The 17,265-nt window shown below is 64.4% G+C and overlaps 6 protein-coding genes across 6 annotated transcripts; 2 read left to right on the top strand and 4 right to left on the bottom strand.

Moving 5' to 3' along the window:
* Positions 1-84: 84 nt before the first annotated feature.
* Positions 85-2,709, bottom strand: EMIHUDRAFT_466058 (hypothetical protein). The gene is made up of 4 exons (XM_005758042.1): positions 2,265-2,709; positions 1,971-2,155; positions 1,275-1,887; positions 85-1,149 (listed from the first exon to the last, which is right to left on the bottom strand). The coding sequence occupies exons 1-4, from the start codon at positions 2,632-2,634 to the stop codon at positions 278-280; spliced, it is 2,040 nt and encodes a 679-aa protein (XP_005758099.1). The 5' UTR covers positions 2,635-2,709; the 3' UTR covers positions 85-277.
* Positions 2,710-4,677: 1,968 nt separating this feature from the next.
* Positions 4,678-5,221, bottom strand: EMIHUDRAFT_359933 (hypothetical protein). The gene has a single exon (XM_005758041.1). The coding sequence runs from the start codon at positions 5,205-5,207 to the stop codon at positions 4,761-4,763; it is 447 nt and encodes a 148-aa protein (XP_005758098.1). The 5' UTR covers positions 5,208-5,221; the 3' UTR covers positions 4,678-4,760.
* A 1,357-nt stretch (positions 5,222-6,578) lies between these two features.
* EMIHUDRAFT_438975 (hypothetical protein) lies at positions 6,579-8,239 on the bottom strand. The gene has a single exon (XM_005758040.1). It carries the CDS (start codon positions 8,216-8,218, stop codon positions 6,713-6,715), a length of 1,506 nt encoding a protein of 501 aa, XP_005758097.1. The 5' UTR covers positions 8,219-8,239; the 3' UTR covers positions 6,579-6,712.
* Positions 8,240-8,943: 704 nt separating this feature from the next.
* On the top strand, positions 8,944-10,454 carry EMIHUDRAFT_359930 (hypothetical protein). Its single transcript, XM_005758039.1, has one exon. The coding sequence runs from the start codon at positions 8,991-8,993 to the stop codon at positions 10,359-10,361; it is 1,371 nt and encodes a 456-aa protein (XP_005758096.1). The 5' UTR covers positions 8,944-8,990; the 3' UTR covers positions 10,362-10,454.
* Positions 10,455-12,833: 2,379 nt separating this feature from the next.
* EMIHUDRAFT_438972 (hypothetical protein) lies at positions 12,834-14,374 on the top strand. Its single transcript, XM_005758038.1, has one exon. The coding sequence runs from the start codon at positions 12,870-12,872 to the stop codon at positions 13,893-13,895; it is 1,026 nt and encodes a 341-aa protein (XP_005758095.1). The 5' UTR covers positions 12,834-12,869; the 3' UTR covers positions 13,896-14,374.
* Positions 14,375-14,757: 383 nt separating this feature from the next.
* EMIHUDRAFT_107314 (hypothetical protein) lies at positions 14,758-17,128 on the bottom strand (the record flags this gene model as incomplete). The annotated part of the gene is made up of 5 exons (XM_005758037.1): positions 14,758-14,895; positions 15,522-15,617; positions 15,767-15,774; positions 16,269-16,425; positions 16,643-17,128. The coding sequence occupies 5 exons, from the start codon at positions 17,126-17,128 to the stop codon at positions 14,758-14,760; spliced, it is 885 nt and encodes a 294-aa protein (XP_005758094.1).
* Positions 17,129-17,265: the final 137 nt, after the last annotated feature.

Raw genomic sequence — 17,265 nt, 5'->3', positions numbered from 1 at the left:
GGAGAGAGAGAGAGCAGCAGCGGGCCAAGGCGGCTTGTGATTTGATGGGCCTCTCTGGTCAAAACAAACAGAGGGACCAGACTTGAGTCTACGTATCAGCCACGTTTATATCACAAGACAACGTACACCCCTCTCTCTCCGCTCCCCCCGGCCCCGACCCCCGTTTCAGGACACACCTCCGCGGGAGTGCACACATCAGCCGCGAAGACGCCGAAGGCCCCACCCGCGCGCCGCATCACGTACATGGGCTGGCGTTCATGGATAATCAACTCTTCTCTCACCGCGCCGAGACCCCGGTGAACCGGAGGTCGTCACAGCCAAAGCCGGCATCCACGACATGGCCCAGCACGCCGTAGCTGGCGGGCGGAATGGCGTCAAATTGCAGCACGTCCTTGGTGTATGTGACGGGCATCCGGATAGAGGTGCTGATGTTGAGCTCCACTCCGTCGACAATCATCACCGCCGAGCCCGAGCTCCTCACCGTGATCTGCTTCTTGCCCGACTCCGCCGCCTTGCACGCGGCCGCGGTAAAGATCGTGGTCATGCAGCAGTCAAAGGGGTTGAGGTCCTTCAGGCCCCAGATGCACGGCGGCGGGGGATCGGGTGCACCCGGGACCGCTGTCATTCCCGGGATCGGGTGCACGGGCATGGTCAACGAATAACTCGTCGGGATCTTTGTGCCGTCCGCCGCAACTCTCGCAGGCGGGACCGGTATGACGTCATCAGCCAGCCGCGCCTGGAGGTTCTCGTCGACGTCGGTCGTGTTCGGGTCGTCGGGCGGGTAGGAGAGGCCCACCCCCGGAGAGTGGTTCGGGTAGCCGGCCCACATGCCCGGCTTGGAGAAGGTGCGCCCGAGCACCTTGGAAGCGCTGCACGTAAAGTCGACCGCCGGGATGTTGAAGAGGTTACCGACAGTGGTGCCCCCGGCGAACGGCACCTCGACATCCTCCTGGCCTGGGACGGGCTTGGCCATGAAGGTGCCGTCGTATTCGTACTCCTCCTCAAAGTACGTGTCGTACACGATGTCCTTGATGAACCACTCGCGCTTAAAGGGGTTCATGCCCATGATGGTCGAACCCCGATCGCACGACTCGGTGCTCCCGTCCCATACTTTGCACGGCTCGCCCGTCTTGGGGTTGTAGCCGGTGACTGCGAACGGCGGGGCGGGAGCGTCATCGCGCAGTGCCGGGGGGCGGAAGCGAGGGGGGTGGCGGGGTGGGTGGGGGTGTTGGTGGGGGAGGCAAGGGCGGAGAAGCGGGCATGCGGGCGCGCGCCGAGGGTCTCCGCAGTGACAAAGGTTGCGGTGTACAGGGTGATGGTCGAGCCCGGCATGCCGTTGGCGCCCAGCCAGATGCCATTAATGAAGGGCGAGACATTGGTCGGGCCCCACGAGACGATGGTCTGGTCGAACTCGGACGCCCAGCGTCCGAGCGACTGTCCCGTTGCGTAGTTTGCGTCGAGGAAGATCTTTGTCTGGATGGTGTTCATCCCCTGCTCCACCCTGTAGTCGTACATATGGCACTCGCCAATCTTGACGTGGTCGTCCCGAATCGGCGGGCCGCCTTGCCTCAAGCGAGCCTCGGGGCTGAGGTCGGGGTCGTTGCCAGCCACGCTGTAGTAGAGCTCCGCCTTGATGGTCCCGAAGCCCTCGAGCCGCATCGGCGAGGAGGAGTAGAAGCTCACGTCAGCGTCAATCACGAGCTGGTTGGTAGTCGTGTTACCGTGCGACATTTCGAGGTTGGACGTCGCATAATTCGTCAGCTCGATCGGAGGGAAGACGGTCTGCTTGTCGATCGAGATCGAGAAGGGGATGCCCATCGACCAGACGGTGATCTCGCTCGTCATGCGCCACGGCACGTCGTCGCCGTTGAGCATGCCTTTCGCCATCTGAGAGCGGGCGAGGCGGCGCGTGTGGCGGCGGCATCGGACGCTCGCAGGGTGCGGGCGAGGTGTGGTGGTGGGAGTCGCGCCTTATTGAACGCCGCGGCGTCGGTCACGTGCACCATCGTGGTCGGGTTGATGATGCCCGGCCCGTTGCCCTTGAGGGTGAATGGCGGGACCACCATCCAGCCGATCGGGCGGCCATTCGGCGCGCTATCCTCGGGCGGGCTGTGGATGGTGGCGTTGAAGGCATCGATGTCGCACCCGAAGGGACCTGTTGCGGCGGCGGCGGAGGACGGGCTGAAAGGTGGGAAGCGAGAGGTCTGGAGGCGAGGGGATAGCGGGAATGGAGTGGCGGCGGCAGCGCTGTGGGCGCGGCGCACCCGCATTGTTGATCTCGACAACCGCGGAAACCTTCATATTGGTTGCCGTTGGATCCGCCATCGTCGCCGATTTAATGTTGACAGAGGTGGCGCCGGCGAGCATGTTGAGGATGGCCGGCACGATGACGTACCAGATAATCGGGACCCAGAACAGCGCCGCAAACGAAATCATCGCCAGCATGGTGTAGCTCGTAGCCTTGACAGAGCCGCAGAAGTAGCGATGCGTCTTCTTCACGCACCCCGGCTCTTTGTGCGGCTCCTGCTGCGCCATCGCGACGCTGACGGGAGCCTCGCGTGACTGGGCCTGGCCGTAGTCGGAGCGAAGGCGCTGGAGGGTCTTGGCGTCCGGGATCGATGTGCGCTCGGACATGGCGGCAACGAGGGCCGTGAGCGAGGAGATGAGGAGGAGGAGAGCGGCCGTCGCCGAGGCCAAGAGAGCCTTGGCTCCTTTCGGGGGGGGTGGGTAAGGCGCAACCCGGTAAATAGGATTGTAGCACGTGAAAAAAGTAAAAAACCGTAAATCAGGCTGCGCAAAACCAGCACCACCAGCGGAAATAAAATGGGGGGAAAGGATTTTAAAGGAAAGGGCTCCTTGAACCATCGCCGGCGGGCGGGTCCTTCAAGCCTTGATCGGCCTTGATCGGCGACAAGCAATGAGGTCGTCGCGCCCCGTCCGCATCCCTGTCTTCATCGCTCTCGCAGTCGCCTCGGCGGATGCCTCCTACACCTGCGACTGCTCCTGGACGGAGGACCACCCTTGCGATCACCCGGTGTGTGCAGCACAGCCGCGTCTGCACCCGAATTTCCTCGCAATGCCATCACGCGCAATGCCGTCGTGCCCCATACAATACCATCACACCGCGGCAAACCACACGCCCAACTCGCCGCTCTGCCTCCCGCAGGACACCCGGCCGCAAACGGGCTGGCTCGGTGGAGAGACGGACCGATGCCACCACTATTGCTGCCCGACGCCTTGCGACTGCGGCTGGGTGGGTCGTGACGGCAAGCACGTTTGCCCGCACATGGAGCATTGCCCCGGGCTGACACCCACAGAGTGCGGCGAGATTCCGGCCTCGCAGCGGGTCGCGCACCCGGAACGCACCAACGGCCTCCCGGCGGACGTGCTGCCGCACTGCTTCGACCACTGCTGCGAGATCCTGCAGCCGCCCTCTTCGCCACCCACTTTGCCGCCACCAGTCCCGCCGCCCTCTCCGCCCCCGCTGCCCGAGTTGCTCATCAGCCCCCAGGGCCAGGGCATCGGCGGCCTCAGCACAGATGACCCCGCGGACATCCCGCTCATCTTCACAATCATCACGATCATCATCGCGCTCCCGCTCTTTTGCTGCGCGACGTGCTGCTTGTACCGCACCGCAATGAAAGAGGCCGAGAAGGACGCCGTCGAGGCGGCCCGCCACCGCGCGCTCATGGGGGTGTGAGACATTTTCCACCTCACGCGGGGTGTGGTGTCTCCCTCACCATCTGTTCTCAAGGCGGCTACTCCTTTCTCCGCACCCACCTGTTCCCAGCAACCCCTATCTCCTGGGACCCTTCGCGTCACAGGTGGGCCTCTGGCGCATCGCACGCGATCCGCACCCGGTTGTGCTTGTTCTGTACTTTCGTTTATTAGACTCGAGGCGGGCTCGTCGGCTCCCCTGGCGGTGTTTTTTGCGGCGTGCCTGTGCGCTTGGTATCGCTCTCTCTCTCATTTTATATTTATTGAATGCCAGTAGACAAAATCAAGCACTGGGAGTAGGGCGTAAGCAGGACGTATGCAACTAGCGAGTCACGTACAGTGTAGATCTACTGACTGATACACCTCGAGCGTGATATCGCACTCGACACCGATGTCGACGAAGCGCGCGTCACTCACCGCGATATGCGGCGTTAGTCGCGTGTACGAAGTACCGATGGCCATCGACCGCTCTTCATCGAACTGTTCGACGACCTGTGCTTCGCGTGGATTGACCCCCATCACGCTGAGCGGAAGATCTGGGTGGCCGACGATGTTTGTAAGCATCGGGAACGTGAACAGGGGCGAGCCATGAGCGCCGTCTCTCCCTCGGCGAAGCCAAAGAAGGCGAGCCATGAGCACGCGCAGCGGCGGGGCCGAACGGCCCTGGATGTGAGGTTGATGACCGTACTCCGAGTGCTCCAAGAGGTGGCTCACCTCAAACAAACCTCCTCTCTCGAGGTCCTCGAGCTTGATATCCTGTCCGCACGCCCGCACCATCCCATGCTGGTTGCAGCCACAGTTGTTCATGTGACCGCATGGCAGCCCATTCTCAGGCCCTGCAAGCAGAGAGAGAGACACACGTACAAGCTCCAGATCCCTCGACAGGTCAGCCACTTGACTCTTGAGGATATGAAAGGCAAATGAACGTCATTGACAAATGGACATGGCGACAACGCAACGACACACACACACACACACACACACACACACACACACACACACACACATCTAGCGCACACGCAAACCGGTTGGTTCCTTCTCGCTCACTTTCCTCGGCTGCGTGCTGCCGCGGCGGCACGTCCCTCGGCCTTGCGCAGCAGCTTCTTGTTGACCTGCACCAGATCGAGGTTGAAGTGGGTGTAGAAGACCAGCAGCACAAACACAGCCAGGAAGATTGGCGAGAGGAGCGGGTACTCATAGCCCAGGCCGCGCAGGCCGAGGTTTGTGACGTAGACAGGGAAGTCGCCCGTGTAAATGTACGCCAGACGGAGGCACGCATATGACATCGGCCCCCACCAGACGATGCGGGTGGCGTAGAGGGAGCCGAGGACGAGCCGCTGGAAGTTGAGCAGCGCCTTTGGCCACGACATGGCGGGCGTCTGGTGGACCGCCATCGCGAGGAGCATCATGCCGCCCGAGAAGTGGTTCGTGATGAGCACCTGCGCCATGAAGGCCTTGGAGATGCCCGGGCCCGCCATGAGCGCCATCATCTCGAACCCGACGCCAAAGATGTGGTGCGGCACCATCACGTTGTCGATCGCCTTGTTGTAGCGCGAGATGGTGTAGTCGGCGCCCGTCGGCGACAGGCGCCGGTAGAACATCGCGAGCATGTCGTACGTCTCCCACGCCATGTCGGCGTACATGACGAAGTAAAAGATCGAGTCGTCGCGGCGGAAGAGGTAGAGCAGCGGGAGCGCGGTGCCGACGAGGAAATGCTCGAGCGCAAAAACGACTTGCCCGAAGCCGACGGTGGCCAGGCTGGGCGAGTGCTCGTTGACGAAGTTCCAGTCGTTCATGAAGGGCGCGCGGTACGGGAAGGCGAGGCCCTTCTCGTTGAGCGCGTAGCGCTTGTGGCACCAGCCGCTGTGCTTGGCATCCCACAGCTCCTGCATGTACGCCATGGCCTCGCGCGCGGCCGTCTCGCGCCGCGCCGCGTCGGACGCCGGAGGTGCGACGCCGCGGAAGGCCAGGAAGCGGGCAACCTGCTCCTCGCTCGCCTCCATCACCGGCACGTCGAACGGCTGCGACTGGCCGGGCGGGTCGGGCCACGGCAGCTGGCTCGGCAGACTGCACTTGGACGCGTCAAAGTGGGTGAAGAGGAGGCGCGCGATGATGCCCGTGGTCCACATGAAGAAGTTGCCCAGGACGGCGGCGGCCAGGAGCGAGAAGGCGTAGCGGAACGGCGAGAAGTCGCCCACGAACGCCTCGGAGATGGAGAAGCTGCCGAGCCGCAGCTCCGAGCGCGAGAGCTGGAAGGCCTGGTCGAGGCACTGGGTCGTGATGCACCAGCCGGCGTAGTCGCCGGCCAGGACCATCTCCTTGTTGGGCCACACGCCGGTCAGGGCGATGATGCGGTTGAAGATTGCAATGTCGGATTCGAGAGGGTCAAGGCTGGCAAGGGCGGCGAAGACAGCGGCGGCGACAGCGGCGACGGCGGTTGTGAAGTGGGAGGATACGCTGAGCGAGTGCTGGTGGTTGTCTTTCGTGGCGCGGCAGGAGGCACCGGACGGGGACTTCTGAGCCTTGATGGTCGTGACGAGGGAGGAGACGCCGAGTGAGGACCTGGCGATGACCATTGTTGCCCTCGGGGCACCTCAAGGATCGGTTGAAAAAGAATTTTACGCGGCCCTCTTGAAAAAGAACTTCATGTGGCGACTCTCTGACTAAATTCTTGTAGCTCGTCTGCGAGTGTAGCTGCGCGACTACCGCGACGAGCGAGCAAATATGCGAGCCAGCTACGACTCGTGCGGACGACTCGCGTCGTCTCGAGACTCTCTCCGGTGCCTCACGCCAGGAGGAAACGCAGCGTCATCACATGCGGCAAGGCTGCCATGGACGTGTGCGACACGCCGCTTCAAATTCCGAGGCCGGAGGGGGTCATAATATCAATAGACAAAACACAAAACACGACAGGAGAGTGGAGAGAGAGCGCATCCAGCACGCCAAAGCACACGCCTCTAACACACACGTGCCTCTAGCAGACACGCCACGCTGCTTACATCCCACGGCCGCGTGCTGCCGCGGCGGCACGTCCCTCGGCCTTGCGCAGCAGCTTCTTGTTGACCTGCACGAGATCGAGATTGAAGTGGGTGTAGAAGACCAGCAGCACAAACACAGCCAGGAAGATTGGCGAGAGGAGCGGGTACTCATAGCCCAGGCCGCGCAGGCCCAGGCTAGCAATGTAGTCCGGGAAGTCGCCAGTATAGATGTAGGTGAGGCGAAGGCACGCCACCGACATCGGCCCCCACCAGACGATGCGGGTGGCGTAGAGGGAGCCGAGGACGAGCCGCTGGAAGTTGAGCAGCGCCTTTGGCCACGACATGGCGGGCGTCTGGTGGACCGCCATCGCGAGGAGCATCATGCCGCCCGAGAAGTGGTTCGTGATGAGCACCTGCGCCATGAAGGCCTTGGAGATGCCCGGGCCCGCCATGAGCGCCATCATCTCGAACCCGACGCCAAAGATGTGGTGCGGCACCATCACGTTGTCGATCGCCTTGTTGTAGCGCGAGATGGTGTAGTCGGCGCCCGTCGGCGACAGGCGCCGGTAGAACATCGCGAGCATGTCGTACGTCTCCCACGCCATGTCGGCGTACATGACGAAGTAAAAGATCGAGTCGTCGCGGCGGAAGAGGTAGAGCAGCGGGAGCGCGGTGCCGACGAGGAAATGCTCGAGCGCAAAAACGACTTGCCCGAAGCCGACGGTGGCCAGGCTGGGCGAGTGCTCGTTGACGAAGTTCCAGTCGTTCATGAAGGGCGCGCGGTACGGGAAGGCGAGGCCCTTCTCGTTGAGCGCGTAGCGCTTGTGGCACCAGCCGCTGTGCTTGGCATCCCACAGCTCCTGCATGTACGCCATGGCCTCGCGCGCGGCCGTCTCGCGCCGCGCCGCGTCGGACGCCGGAGGTGCGACGCCGCGGAAGGCCAGGAAGCGGGCAACCTGCTCCTCGCTCGCCTCCATCACCGGCACGTCGAACGGCTGCGACTGGCCGGGCGGGTCGGGCCACGGCAGCTGGCTCGGCAGACTGCACTTGGACGCGTCAAAGTGGGTGAAGAGGAGGCGCGCGATGATGCCCGTGGTCCACATGAAGAAGTTGCCCAGGACGGCGGCGGCCAGGAGCGAGAAGGCGTAGCGGAACGGCGAGAAGTCGCCCACGAACGCCTCGGAGATGGAGAAGCTGCCGAGCCGCAGCTCCGAGCGCGAGAGCTGGAAGGCCTGGTCGAGGCACTGGGTCGTGATGCACCAGCCGGCGTAGTCGCCGGCCAGGACCATCTCCTTGTTGGGCCACACGCCGAACAGCGCTATGAACCTGTCAAATCGGTCGATGTCGAAGACGGACTGCAGGGCGGTGAGCGCGGCGGAGAAGTCGGGCGGCGGCGCGGCGACGAGGCTGGCAACGACGATGGCGGAGGCGGCGGCGGCGGCGGCGGCAGTGGCGGTCGTGGCGCGGGAGGAGACGGATGACATGGACTTGGCGCCGATCGAGGAGTGGGAAGTCGAGGCCATAGCGTCTAAGCGTGTCGGAATGCAGAACTCCTTTGAAGACAAGGAGGCCTGAGGGCCAAATTCCAAGGAGAAGGAGAAGGCATTGGGTTGGCAAGCAGATCCCGGCCAAATTTTTTCCGGGGTATGGTATGGTGCCCTCGGCCAACCCACCTCGAGACCATACCCCCCGCCTCTTGGAAGACCTGCTTGGGGTATGGTAGGTAGGGCTAGCCTTGGGCGGTCAGGACCATACCCCCCATGCCGTGGGGGGGCGGGGTTTCTGTTCTTGCCGTAGGTAGGTAGGTAGAAAGGTGAAGAACAGCCAGGCTCGGACTGGACACCAACGCGGTATGGGTGGACGCTAGACAGATGATGACGACACGCACGAGCGACACTCACACAGACAAACACTCTCACCTGGCAACCCTGTCCGCACGTCTCGCGCGCGCGTGAACAGGGCTCCAGGCCCCAAATGACGTGTGAGTGAGAGTTGTTTGGTATTGCTAAAAATCTCTCTCTCACACAGACAGACAGACACAAACAGGCTCACAGGACACACAGCCAGCTGGCTGCCACACACCCTGAGTTGGCGTACACATAACTCAAGGCCACATCCTCCCTGTCGCCCCCCCAGCACTCCAAGGTGCTCTTCCAAAGAGCTTCCAAAATAAAAAAATATAAAAAGTCCGAGCCTCCTCCGACTTGAAGGCAAAGACCTGACGACCTTGGCACCGACCGGAGGACATCTCTCGACCCGCGACAACGCCCCACGACGCGTGTATCCAGCTCGCACATGTCAACCGTCGCCAAGCTTTTCGCCCTCCCGCTCGTGCTGGCCATGCTCCTCGTACAGCTCACCCTCATTCCGGTCATGCTTCCGGCCTTTCTCGTGCTGCTCTCCTCCAGCGCCCTGATGGCCGGCGCCTTGAAGCTCCTTCACCCGACGCAGACGGACGAGGTGACAAATGAGGAGTTCTACGGCTCCATTCTTCTGCTGCACATGAAGTCGGCCTGGGCGGCGCTCGCGGGCGTGGTCCTCGCCATCGTCGGGCCGTTTCAGATGGTCTCCGCCCTCGTCAGGTCCGCCGGCTCGCGGCCGGCAAACACGCTGCGGCCAACCTCGGTGCTGATCACGGGCGCCAGCAGCGGCATCGGCGCCGAGCTCGCTCGTCAGTACGCAAAGCCCGGCGTCCGCCTCGTGCTCACCGCACGGCGGGTAACAAAGCTGGACGCCGTCAAGGCGCAGTGCGAGGCGCTCGGCGCCGTGGTCACCGCCGTGCCGGCGGATGTGACGGACGCAGACATGATGGCGTCCGTCGTGGCCGCCGCGGACGAGGACGCGCCGCTCGACCTCGTGGTCGCAAACGCAGGCTGCTCCGAGTCGAACGTGCCCGGCGGCTCGCCGCTCTGGCACAAGGCGGGCGTGGTCAACTCGACCAACGTGATGGGCACCGTCAACACAGTCAGCCCGGCGATGGAGCGGATGGTGGCGCGCGGGCACGGCCAGATCGTCATCATGGCGTCCGTGGCGTCCGCGGGCTCGAGCACCAACCCGTCGAGCGTCTCGTACGCGGCGAGCAAGGTGTGGGGCCGCGCCTATGGGCAGGGGCTGCGCGGCGCGCTCAAGGGGACGGGCGTGGGCGTGACGACCATCTGCCCCGGGTTTGTGGACTCGGAGATGGTGGGCGGCAAGGACGCGCGCAAGTCGGGCTGGCTGCCGTCGACCAACTGCCCCGGCTTTGCCAAGCGCTTCCTCGAGTCGATGACGATGCCGACCGACCAGGCCGTGCGGCACATGGTTGCGTCCATCGGGCGGAACGCGGGCGTCGTCACCCTGCCCTGGTGGTACCTCGCCTCCCTGTGGGCGCCGCAGATGCCGCACTACAACCTGATGCCGCCCTTTGTCGAGTACTGGCTCGCGCCGTCCGGCCAGGTCAAGCCGCCCGCGCCGGCCGGCACCAAAAAGGCGTTCCGCGCGCCGTCGTCGTCCGAGGAGGAGGACGCGTCGAGCCCTCGCATCACCGAGAGGACGCCCAGCGTGTCGTCGTCCGAGGAGGAGGACATGCTGCCCTCCGCGAGCCCCTCGCTCCGCAAGCTGCGGCGCGCGGGCCGAGCGGTCCGCTTCTGCGTGTCGCACCTGGACGGCCTGCAGCTGTCCAGGTGAGAAGAGAGCTGTGTATGTGCGGTGTGGCCGAGCGAGTGGCACACCGGGCCCAAAGGTGCGTGCACTTATTTATTTGCATGTTTTTGCCTCTCCCTCGTTTCTCTGTTGATTGTCTGTCACATGATGTTTCCATCGCGGCGGGGGGGCTCCACCTCCAGAGAGTTTTTTGGTCTATCCAGACTCTCCACAGTCCACACTCCAGTCCATTCTCGATCTCCGAGTCCTCCACATGGATCATGGTCCATCCTCGGGGAACTCGGAACACCCAACACACCTTCCCCCATCGCCCCCCTCCGCTCTCCGCGGACCACGTGTACACACACCGCGTCCACAGACAGGTATTAACGATGTGTTTCGACTCTACAACACCGAGCCCCTCCCGTCCCTACTCTACTCCGTCTCGCACGTGATCGCGAAGCCCAAGACGCAGTGGCCAAAGCCGATCGCCGCGATGCCGTTCGTGGGTCCGGCCGAGTCGAGGTGGTACCGCTCGTGGATCTCGTAGAGCGAGAGGACGAGGAGCGCCGCCCGCGCGCGCGCCGCCGCGGGGAAGAGGGTGTCGGAGTGTGTGGCTTGCCGGCGACCACGGCGCCGCCGCCCGCCGGATCAGCGCCGCCGCCTCGCCCTCGCCGCCCGCGGCGCGCCGCAGCGGCGTCGGCTCGCCCTCGTGCAAGCTTGCGCCGCTGCGGCGCATGAGGGAGGTGGCGCGGGCGGCGGTGAGGGTCTCAAGGTGCGCGAGCGGCGTCCAGCCGCGGCTGGCGACCAGCCAGGCGGCGAGGTCGGCGTGGCCGCGGCGGGTTGCAGCCTCCTCGGGCGTGCCAAAGGGCGGCACTGCGGCGCGGGAGGCGCCGTAGGAGGAGAGGAGCTTGGCGACCTCGAGGTGGCCATTGTGGCACGCGGCGAACAGCGGCGTGACGCCGTCGTTGCGGGCTTGGTCGGGCGCAGCGCCGGCCTCGAGGAGCAGCCGGGCGATCTCGAGGTGGCCCTTGTAGCACGCGACAAACAGCGGAGTGGCGCCGTCCTCTTTGGCCTGGTCCATCGCCGCGCCGGCGTTGCTGGACGTCACGTCGATCACGCTCTCTCTCTCTCTCTCTCTCTCTCCCTCCCTCCCTCCCTCCCTCCCTCCCTCTCCATCTCCCTCTCCCTCTCCCTCTCCCCCTCTCCCCCTCTCCCCCTCTCCCTCTCCCTCTCCCTCTCCCTCTCTCCCTCCCTCTCCCCCCCCCCCCTCTCTCCCTCTCTCCCTGTGTGTGTCTCTCTCTCTCCCACTCCCTCTCTCTCTCTCCCTCTCTCTCTCTCTCTCTCTCTCTCTCTCTCTCTCTCTCTCTCTCTCTCTCTCTCTCTCTCTCTCGCTCTCTCGCTCGCTCTGCTGCTGTTAGCCTGTTACCTCCGGTCCACACACGGGTACTCCCCTAGGTACTCCCGTGCTTAGGTCAACAAGGCCCCACGGTACACGGCGTCTCCACACTAGGCGAGTCACACATGTGTCGTGATTGGGATCAAAGCGCCTATTGAGCGTCATGAATGAATGTATGTATGTGTATGTTGTCAGCTTTTTGTCGATGCTCCCGGCGGAGCGACGCATTCGTCTTGGCTTGGGTCTGCTGCGCGCTGCTCCGGGGAAGCTGCTCCGGGGAAGCTTTGTCTCTCTCGCTCTCGCTCGCACTAATTCTTCCGCGTTGTGTACCTGTGTTACAATCTGTTGCGGGCATTAAGAAAACAGGACCCGCGGCACGCCGCCGTTTCTAAGCCTTTCCACCCACCCCACCCACCCCACGCCGTGGTTTCATAGCTTCGGTGTTCGTGCGAGGGAGTTTTGTTGTAAAATTCTTAGCTTCGGCCGGCACCCCAGGTCAGCCGGGATCTACAGTCTGTAGGAACGTTTAGGTAAAATGACAATAAGGAAGCGCTGGACCGATGTCGCAAGTCCGCAGTCTGCCACCCACTTGGGATGACAGGAAGACGCACACACCTCCATCCATACCGCCCAGAACACCGCAGACTTGGGCAAAATGACAAGTGCGCGCGCCGCAGGCGAAGAAAAAAATTGAGCGGGGCTCCTGTTTCACACTCGTGTGTGGGCCCTTTCTTGGGGCCGCGCCTGCGGCGCTTTGGAAATCGCTTGGTAGGGTTTCTTAATTAAGAGAGCGTGAACAGGGCTCCAGGCCCCAAATGACGTGTGAGTGTTAGAGTTGTTAATTAATGCCCTGTTTTCAACAAACAAAATTAATGCCCGCAACAGACTGTAGTGCCAGTGCGCGCCAGTCTTGCTTGTGCCTAGTGTCGCGCGAGGGATGTAGAAAGAAAGAAAGAAAACAGATCGGCCAAGGGAGGGATGGGAGGACGGCACGCCAGCAGTGGAGCACTTGTGCAGGCGGCCTAAATTCTTCCCCTCGCTTTCAAGTTCTTAGATCACAACGCAAGGATGAGATAATAAGTTCTTCCGCCGGAAGGACCCGCCTGGCCTCCTTGGCGCGCTATCGGCTCCCTCTAAGAAGCAACCAGCTCAGAATGCTGCCCCTCGCGTGCGTCCTCGCCACCGTATTCGCTGTGCTCGCCACCGTGCTCGCACTGACGAAGAAGCTCACCGCTCGCCAACGGTGGAGTCCTCGCGAGAAGACTATCGTGCTCACTGGCGCCTCCTCTGGCATCGGCTCGTCTCTCGCTAGAACCTACGCCGCGCAGGGAGCCAAGCTCTACCTTGTGGCTCGGAGGCGTGAGGCGCTCGAGGCGGCCTGCGAGGAGTGCATGGCGGCGGGCGCGAGCAGCGCTAAAGCGGTGGTAGCCGACGTCTCAAGCGAGAGCGGCTGGGATGCGATCCGCAGCGCCATTGGAGACGACACCGTCGACTTGCTCGTGCTCAACGCCGGGCTCTCCATGGGCTCGCCGTTTGCCTCGCTGAGCGAGCGCAAGGAGGCGATGGGCATCATGAAGCACCTGATGGACGTCAACTATATGGGCGCCGTCGGCGTGCTCGACGCCTGCCTCGGTTCCATGCGGCAAGCGGAGGGCGGAGTCCGGCTGCTGGTGGTGAGCAGCGTGGTGGGCCTCGTGGCGCCGCCCACCCGGACCGGCTACGCCGCCTCCAAGTTTGCGCTCAAGGGCTTCTTCAATGCGCTGCGTGTCGAGCTCGGGATGAGTGAGCAGGTGCCGCCCACGATCACGCTCGCCTATCCCGGCGCGGTCAAGACAAACATCAACCGCGCGCGCCTGCGGGGCGGCGTGGACGGCGGCAGCGGCGCGGTGGACCTCGAGCTCGACAAGAGCATGAGCGCCGACCGCTGCGCCTCGATCATGGCTCGCGCTCACGCGGCGGGGTGCCGGGATGTCTACTATTCCATCGACGGCACTCGGGTCGGCGCCGTCAAGACGAGGCTCCTCCGCCACCTCGCCTTCTTCTTCCCCGCCGGCGCCGACAAGGTGCTCGCAAAGAGCATCGGCGCGATGAGCAAGTCGCGCAGGCAGGTCAAGGGCCTGCTCAAGGGCGTCGCCAAACTCGTCATCGCCAGCTCTCGCTTCCAACCCACGCCCTCCTGAGACGGGCGTGGCGTGGACGGCGGCCGCGTTGTCGCTTGTTGCGAAGCGCGTGTACGATGGGCTCCAATCTGTCTATTGCCATGCGGCTCTCTATTTATTCAACGGTGTTCTTGCTATGCGGCTCTCTATTTATTCAACGGTGTTCGCCTCAGCTGGTGAGTGCAGAGTGTATTCTCTCTGCAGCACCGGACAAGACACAAGTGTGTAGACTTTCAGAGTTTCCCTCAGTTGAGCTCGAGAGATCTCTCGCATGTCGCAATATTGCGTGCCGCCGGAGCCCGGAGTGTGCAGATGAGAGACGGCCTCGGGCCCTCTGTCTCTCTCGCGGAGATAGGTGTCAGGAGTCAGCCCTGTGGCTGTGCCGTGCGCGGCCGCGGGCCTGCACCGTGCACGCGCCACGCCGACGCGCGGTGTGTGACCTCTGACGTGTGTGTGGTGTGTGTGCGTACGGCTCTATATCTAAATGCGGTTACACCGGTTTAGCGGTGTCGGGTGTCGCGCGCGGGGCTGATTTTTGATGATGATACCACGCGCCGTCCGCCGTGACGGAAGGCGCGAAGAGGGAAGAGCCGTGAAGGGTAAAGAGCCGTACGCACGGAAGTGAAAGCTTTGAAAACACCAGTTTCCCCCCTAGCTGATTGCATTCTGGCATAGAGTGGTGTGAGACAGAGCTTGAGTCATCGGGTGCGTGCAGGAGGAGCCTGCACTCGCGCTGCACCGTCATGCGCTGGCGAGACGGCGGTGCACCAGATACGACCCTTCGCCCTCGGCGCCACACGGACATCGTACGGCTCTACCCTCGCCGAGGGGCCGTCAGCATTAGGCGGCATTCCCACAGCGCGCAGCCCGCCCGTGCCCGACCTCAGCGGCGCGGGCGCGTGGAGGCGAAGACGAGAGCGCTTGTGATCGCCACGCTCGCGACGCTGCACGCCAGCACGGCGTGCGATGTGCGGCGGTGCTGCGCCCGGAGCAGCCGCATCTCGTCGGCGAGGCTGCTCACCTGCTCGCGGCGCAAGCCCGGCGTGAGAGGGACGGCGGCGGACGTCTCCTCGCACCCGGTCGATTCTCGGAGAGGGGCGCGCGCCTCCCGCTCGTGAGCAGTCGCCGCCTGCGCGAGAGCTGCGCGGAGCTCGCACCGCAGCGTCTCCGCGCTGAGAGGGCCCTCCTACACGGGGCCGTCTCTCGAGGGCGTGAGAGCGCGCGGGGAGAGCGCGCTCTCAAACGGCCGCTTGCGCCCGCTCCTCCTCCGCAGAGCCCCGGGGCTGGCCCGGCGCCATCACGACGGCATCGGGCTCGTCGGCGGCGGCCGAGACTGCGCCGTTGGTCAGCGAGGCGCGGCCGCTGCCGTTGATCACCGACCCAGTCTCCGACGCGTCGCTTCCGGTGCCGGGCATCTGGTGCAGCGCCCCTCGGATGAGGGCGAGGATGTCGAGCACGCCGACGGGCTCGCCTAACGTCTCGCGCAATCTCGGGCAATCTCGGGCAATCTCGGGCAATCTCGAGGAGCACGCTGAGGGGCTCGAGGAAGGCGTCCTCGGCGATACCTCGGCGATCTCTCGGCGATCTCTCGGCGATCTCTCGGCGATCTCTGTGCGATCTCTCGCCCGACTGCCGCACGACGGGCACGTTGCGATAGCCGGAGCCCTCCAGCTGCGAGAGCGCGTCGAGCACCGAGGCCGAGACAGGGAGGGTGTGCGGGTCCGGCGTCATGACGGCGCCGACCTGCGGGGAAGGGTCCGAGAAGCTTCCGAGGGGAAGGGTCCGGTGAGGCAAGCGCCGCGGCGGCGGGCAAGGCCTTCGTGTCGCGCGGGTCGAGCCCGGCGGCGATGACGCGGAAGAGCAGGTCCTTGGGGGTGAGGATGCCGGCGCACGCGGCGCCCTGCGAGGGCGGACGGGGAGGGCGTCGGCGGCGGTGGAGGCAGCGGGAGGGCGGCGGGGAGGGGCGGGGACACTGCCGCCCTCTGGCGTGGGTGGGAGAGGGCTTAGTCGTGGGAGAGGGCTTAGTCGTGGGAGAGGGCTTAGTCGTGGGGGAGGGCTTAGTCGTGGGAGAGGGCTTAGTCGTGGGAGAGGGCTTTAGTCGTGGGAGCATCTCCAGGACGGCGCCTCGCCGCGCACGAGGACAGCGCCCCTCCTCGCCACCATCACGCTCGCCGCCTGCTGCACCGACGCCTACAAGAAAAAGAAATACATGCACGAAAAGAAATACACACGCGCGCCGCCTGCTGCACCGACGCCGTCGGGGCGACGCAGCCCGCCTGACAAGAAAAAGAAACACATGCGGCAAAAGAAACACATGCCTCCGCCATCGCAGCCCGCCTCCGCCATCGCGCAACCCTCCTCCGCTGGATCGTCGAGGAGTGAGGCCAGGCTCACCTGATCCGGAGAGACGCTCGAGGTCAGGGCGAGAGGAGGTCGAGACGCGGGCCGCGGGGCGACCGCTCGCCGCATGGCCCAGCTGGTGCCCGTGCAGCCCCGCCAGGGCCTCCGAGAGGCACTTTGCCACGTCGAGCAGCCCGGCCACCGAGCCAGCCTACAAGAAAAGAAACACGTGCAAAAAAGAAACAAAAGCGCCACGCCGGCCACCGAGCTAGCCTCGTCGAGGACTGGTAGGTGCCTGCGGACGCGGGGAGAGCGGTGTCGCACTCGTCATCACAGGGAGTGGGCACGCGTGCCGTGTGGAGTGGGCACGAGGTGCCGTGGGACGGCCGCCGGGCATTGGGGGCCGCTCGCCGGAAGCAGTTGTCCACCATAGTGCACAGCGCCGAGGACGCCGTCGCATTCCAGAGCACGGTCTGAGGGTTGCGCGTCATGACGGCCTCGACGGCGGTGGCGTCTGCGTCGCGCCCGAGCGCCACCACTTTCCGGCACACGTCCGTGTCGGTGACGATGCCGACCGCCGCGCGAGACGACGAGGATGTCCGCACGAGCGCGGCGTCGGCGTTCGCGGCGGCCATCTTGCGCGCGGCGTCAGAGACGGAGATGCCGGCGTCGATCAGAAGCGCCTTGCGCGGCCGCAGCGCGGCAACGCTGCGCCCCGACCGCTGGGAGCTGCGGACGGCGCCGAGGTCTATGACCGCCTCGCTGCCAACCGACGCAGTCTCGCCGTTGTTGGACGACCTGCGTGCATCTTGCGACTGCTGGATGATGTCTCGCAGCGCGCGGCGCGCGTGCGACTTCATCGGCCCGAACAGTATCGCCCGGCGGGACACGAAGCCTGGCTCGGGGCCCTCCATCGTAGCAGCAGCGCGGCAGCGCGGCAGCAGCGCGGCGGTCGAGAGCTCGGCGAAAGAGTGGGAGGCGCCGAGGCGTCGAGAGTGGGAGGCGCCAAACGGGCAAAGAACAAAAAAGAATCCAATGCAGCATTGGGTTT

This window comes from Emiliania huxleyi (genome assembly GCF_000372725.1).
Source record: "Emiliania huxleyi CCMP1516 unplaced genomic scaffold EMIHUscaffold_89, whole genome shotgun sequence".
NCBI lineage: Eukaryota > Haptophyta > Isochrysidales > Noelaerhabdaceae > Emiliania > Emiliania huxleyi.
This window is presented reverse-complemented; position numbering and strand designations above follow the sequence as displayed.

Bases quoted from the DNA above. Each gene is read 5' to 3' on its own strand.
- EMIHUDRAFT_466058 (XM_005758042.1), bottom strand. From the start codon at position 2,634: ATGTCCGAGCGCACATCGATCCCGGACGCCAAGACCCTCCAGCGCCTT. The intron at 2,156-2,264 runs GTGCGCCGCGCC...CCGCCGCAACAG, and splicing joins TGTCGAGATCAACAATGCGG to GTCCCTTCGGGTGCGACATC. The intron at 1,150-1,274 runs GCGCGCGCCCGC...CGCCGTTCGCAG, and splicing joins TGTCACTGCGGAGACCCTCG to TCACCGGCTACAACCCCAAG.
- EMIHUDRAFT_359933 (XM_005758041.1), bottom strand. From the start codon at position 5,207: ATGATGGCGCTCATGGCGGGCCCGGGCATCTCCAAGGCCTTCATGGCG.
- EMIHUDRAFT_359930 (XM_005758039.1), top strand. From the start codon at position 8,991: ATGTCAACCGTCGCCAAGCTTTTCGCCCTCCCGCTCGTGCTGGCCATG.
- EMIHUDRAFT_438972 (XM_005758038.1), top strand. From the start codon at position 12,870: ATGCTGCCCCTCGCGTGCGTCCTCGCCACCGTATTCGCTGTGCTCGCC.
- EMIHUDRAFT_438975 (XM_005758040.1), bottom strand. From the start codon at position 8,218: ATGGCCTCGACTTCCCACTCCTCGATCGGCGCCAAGTCCATGTCATCC.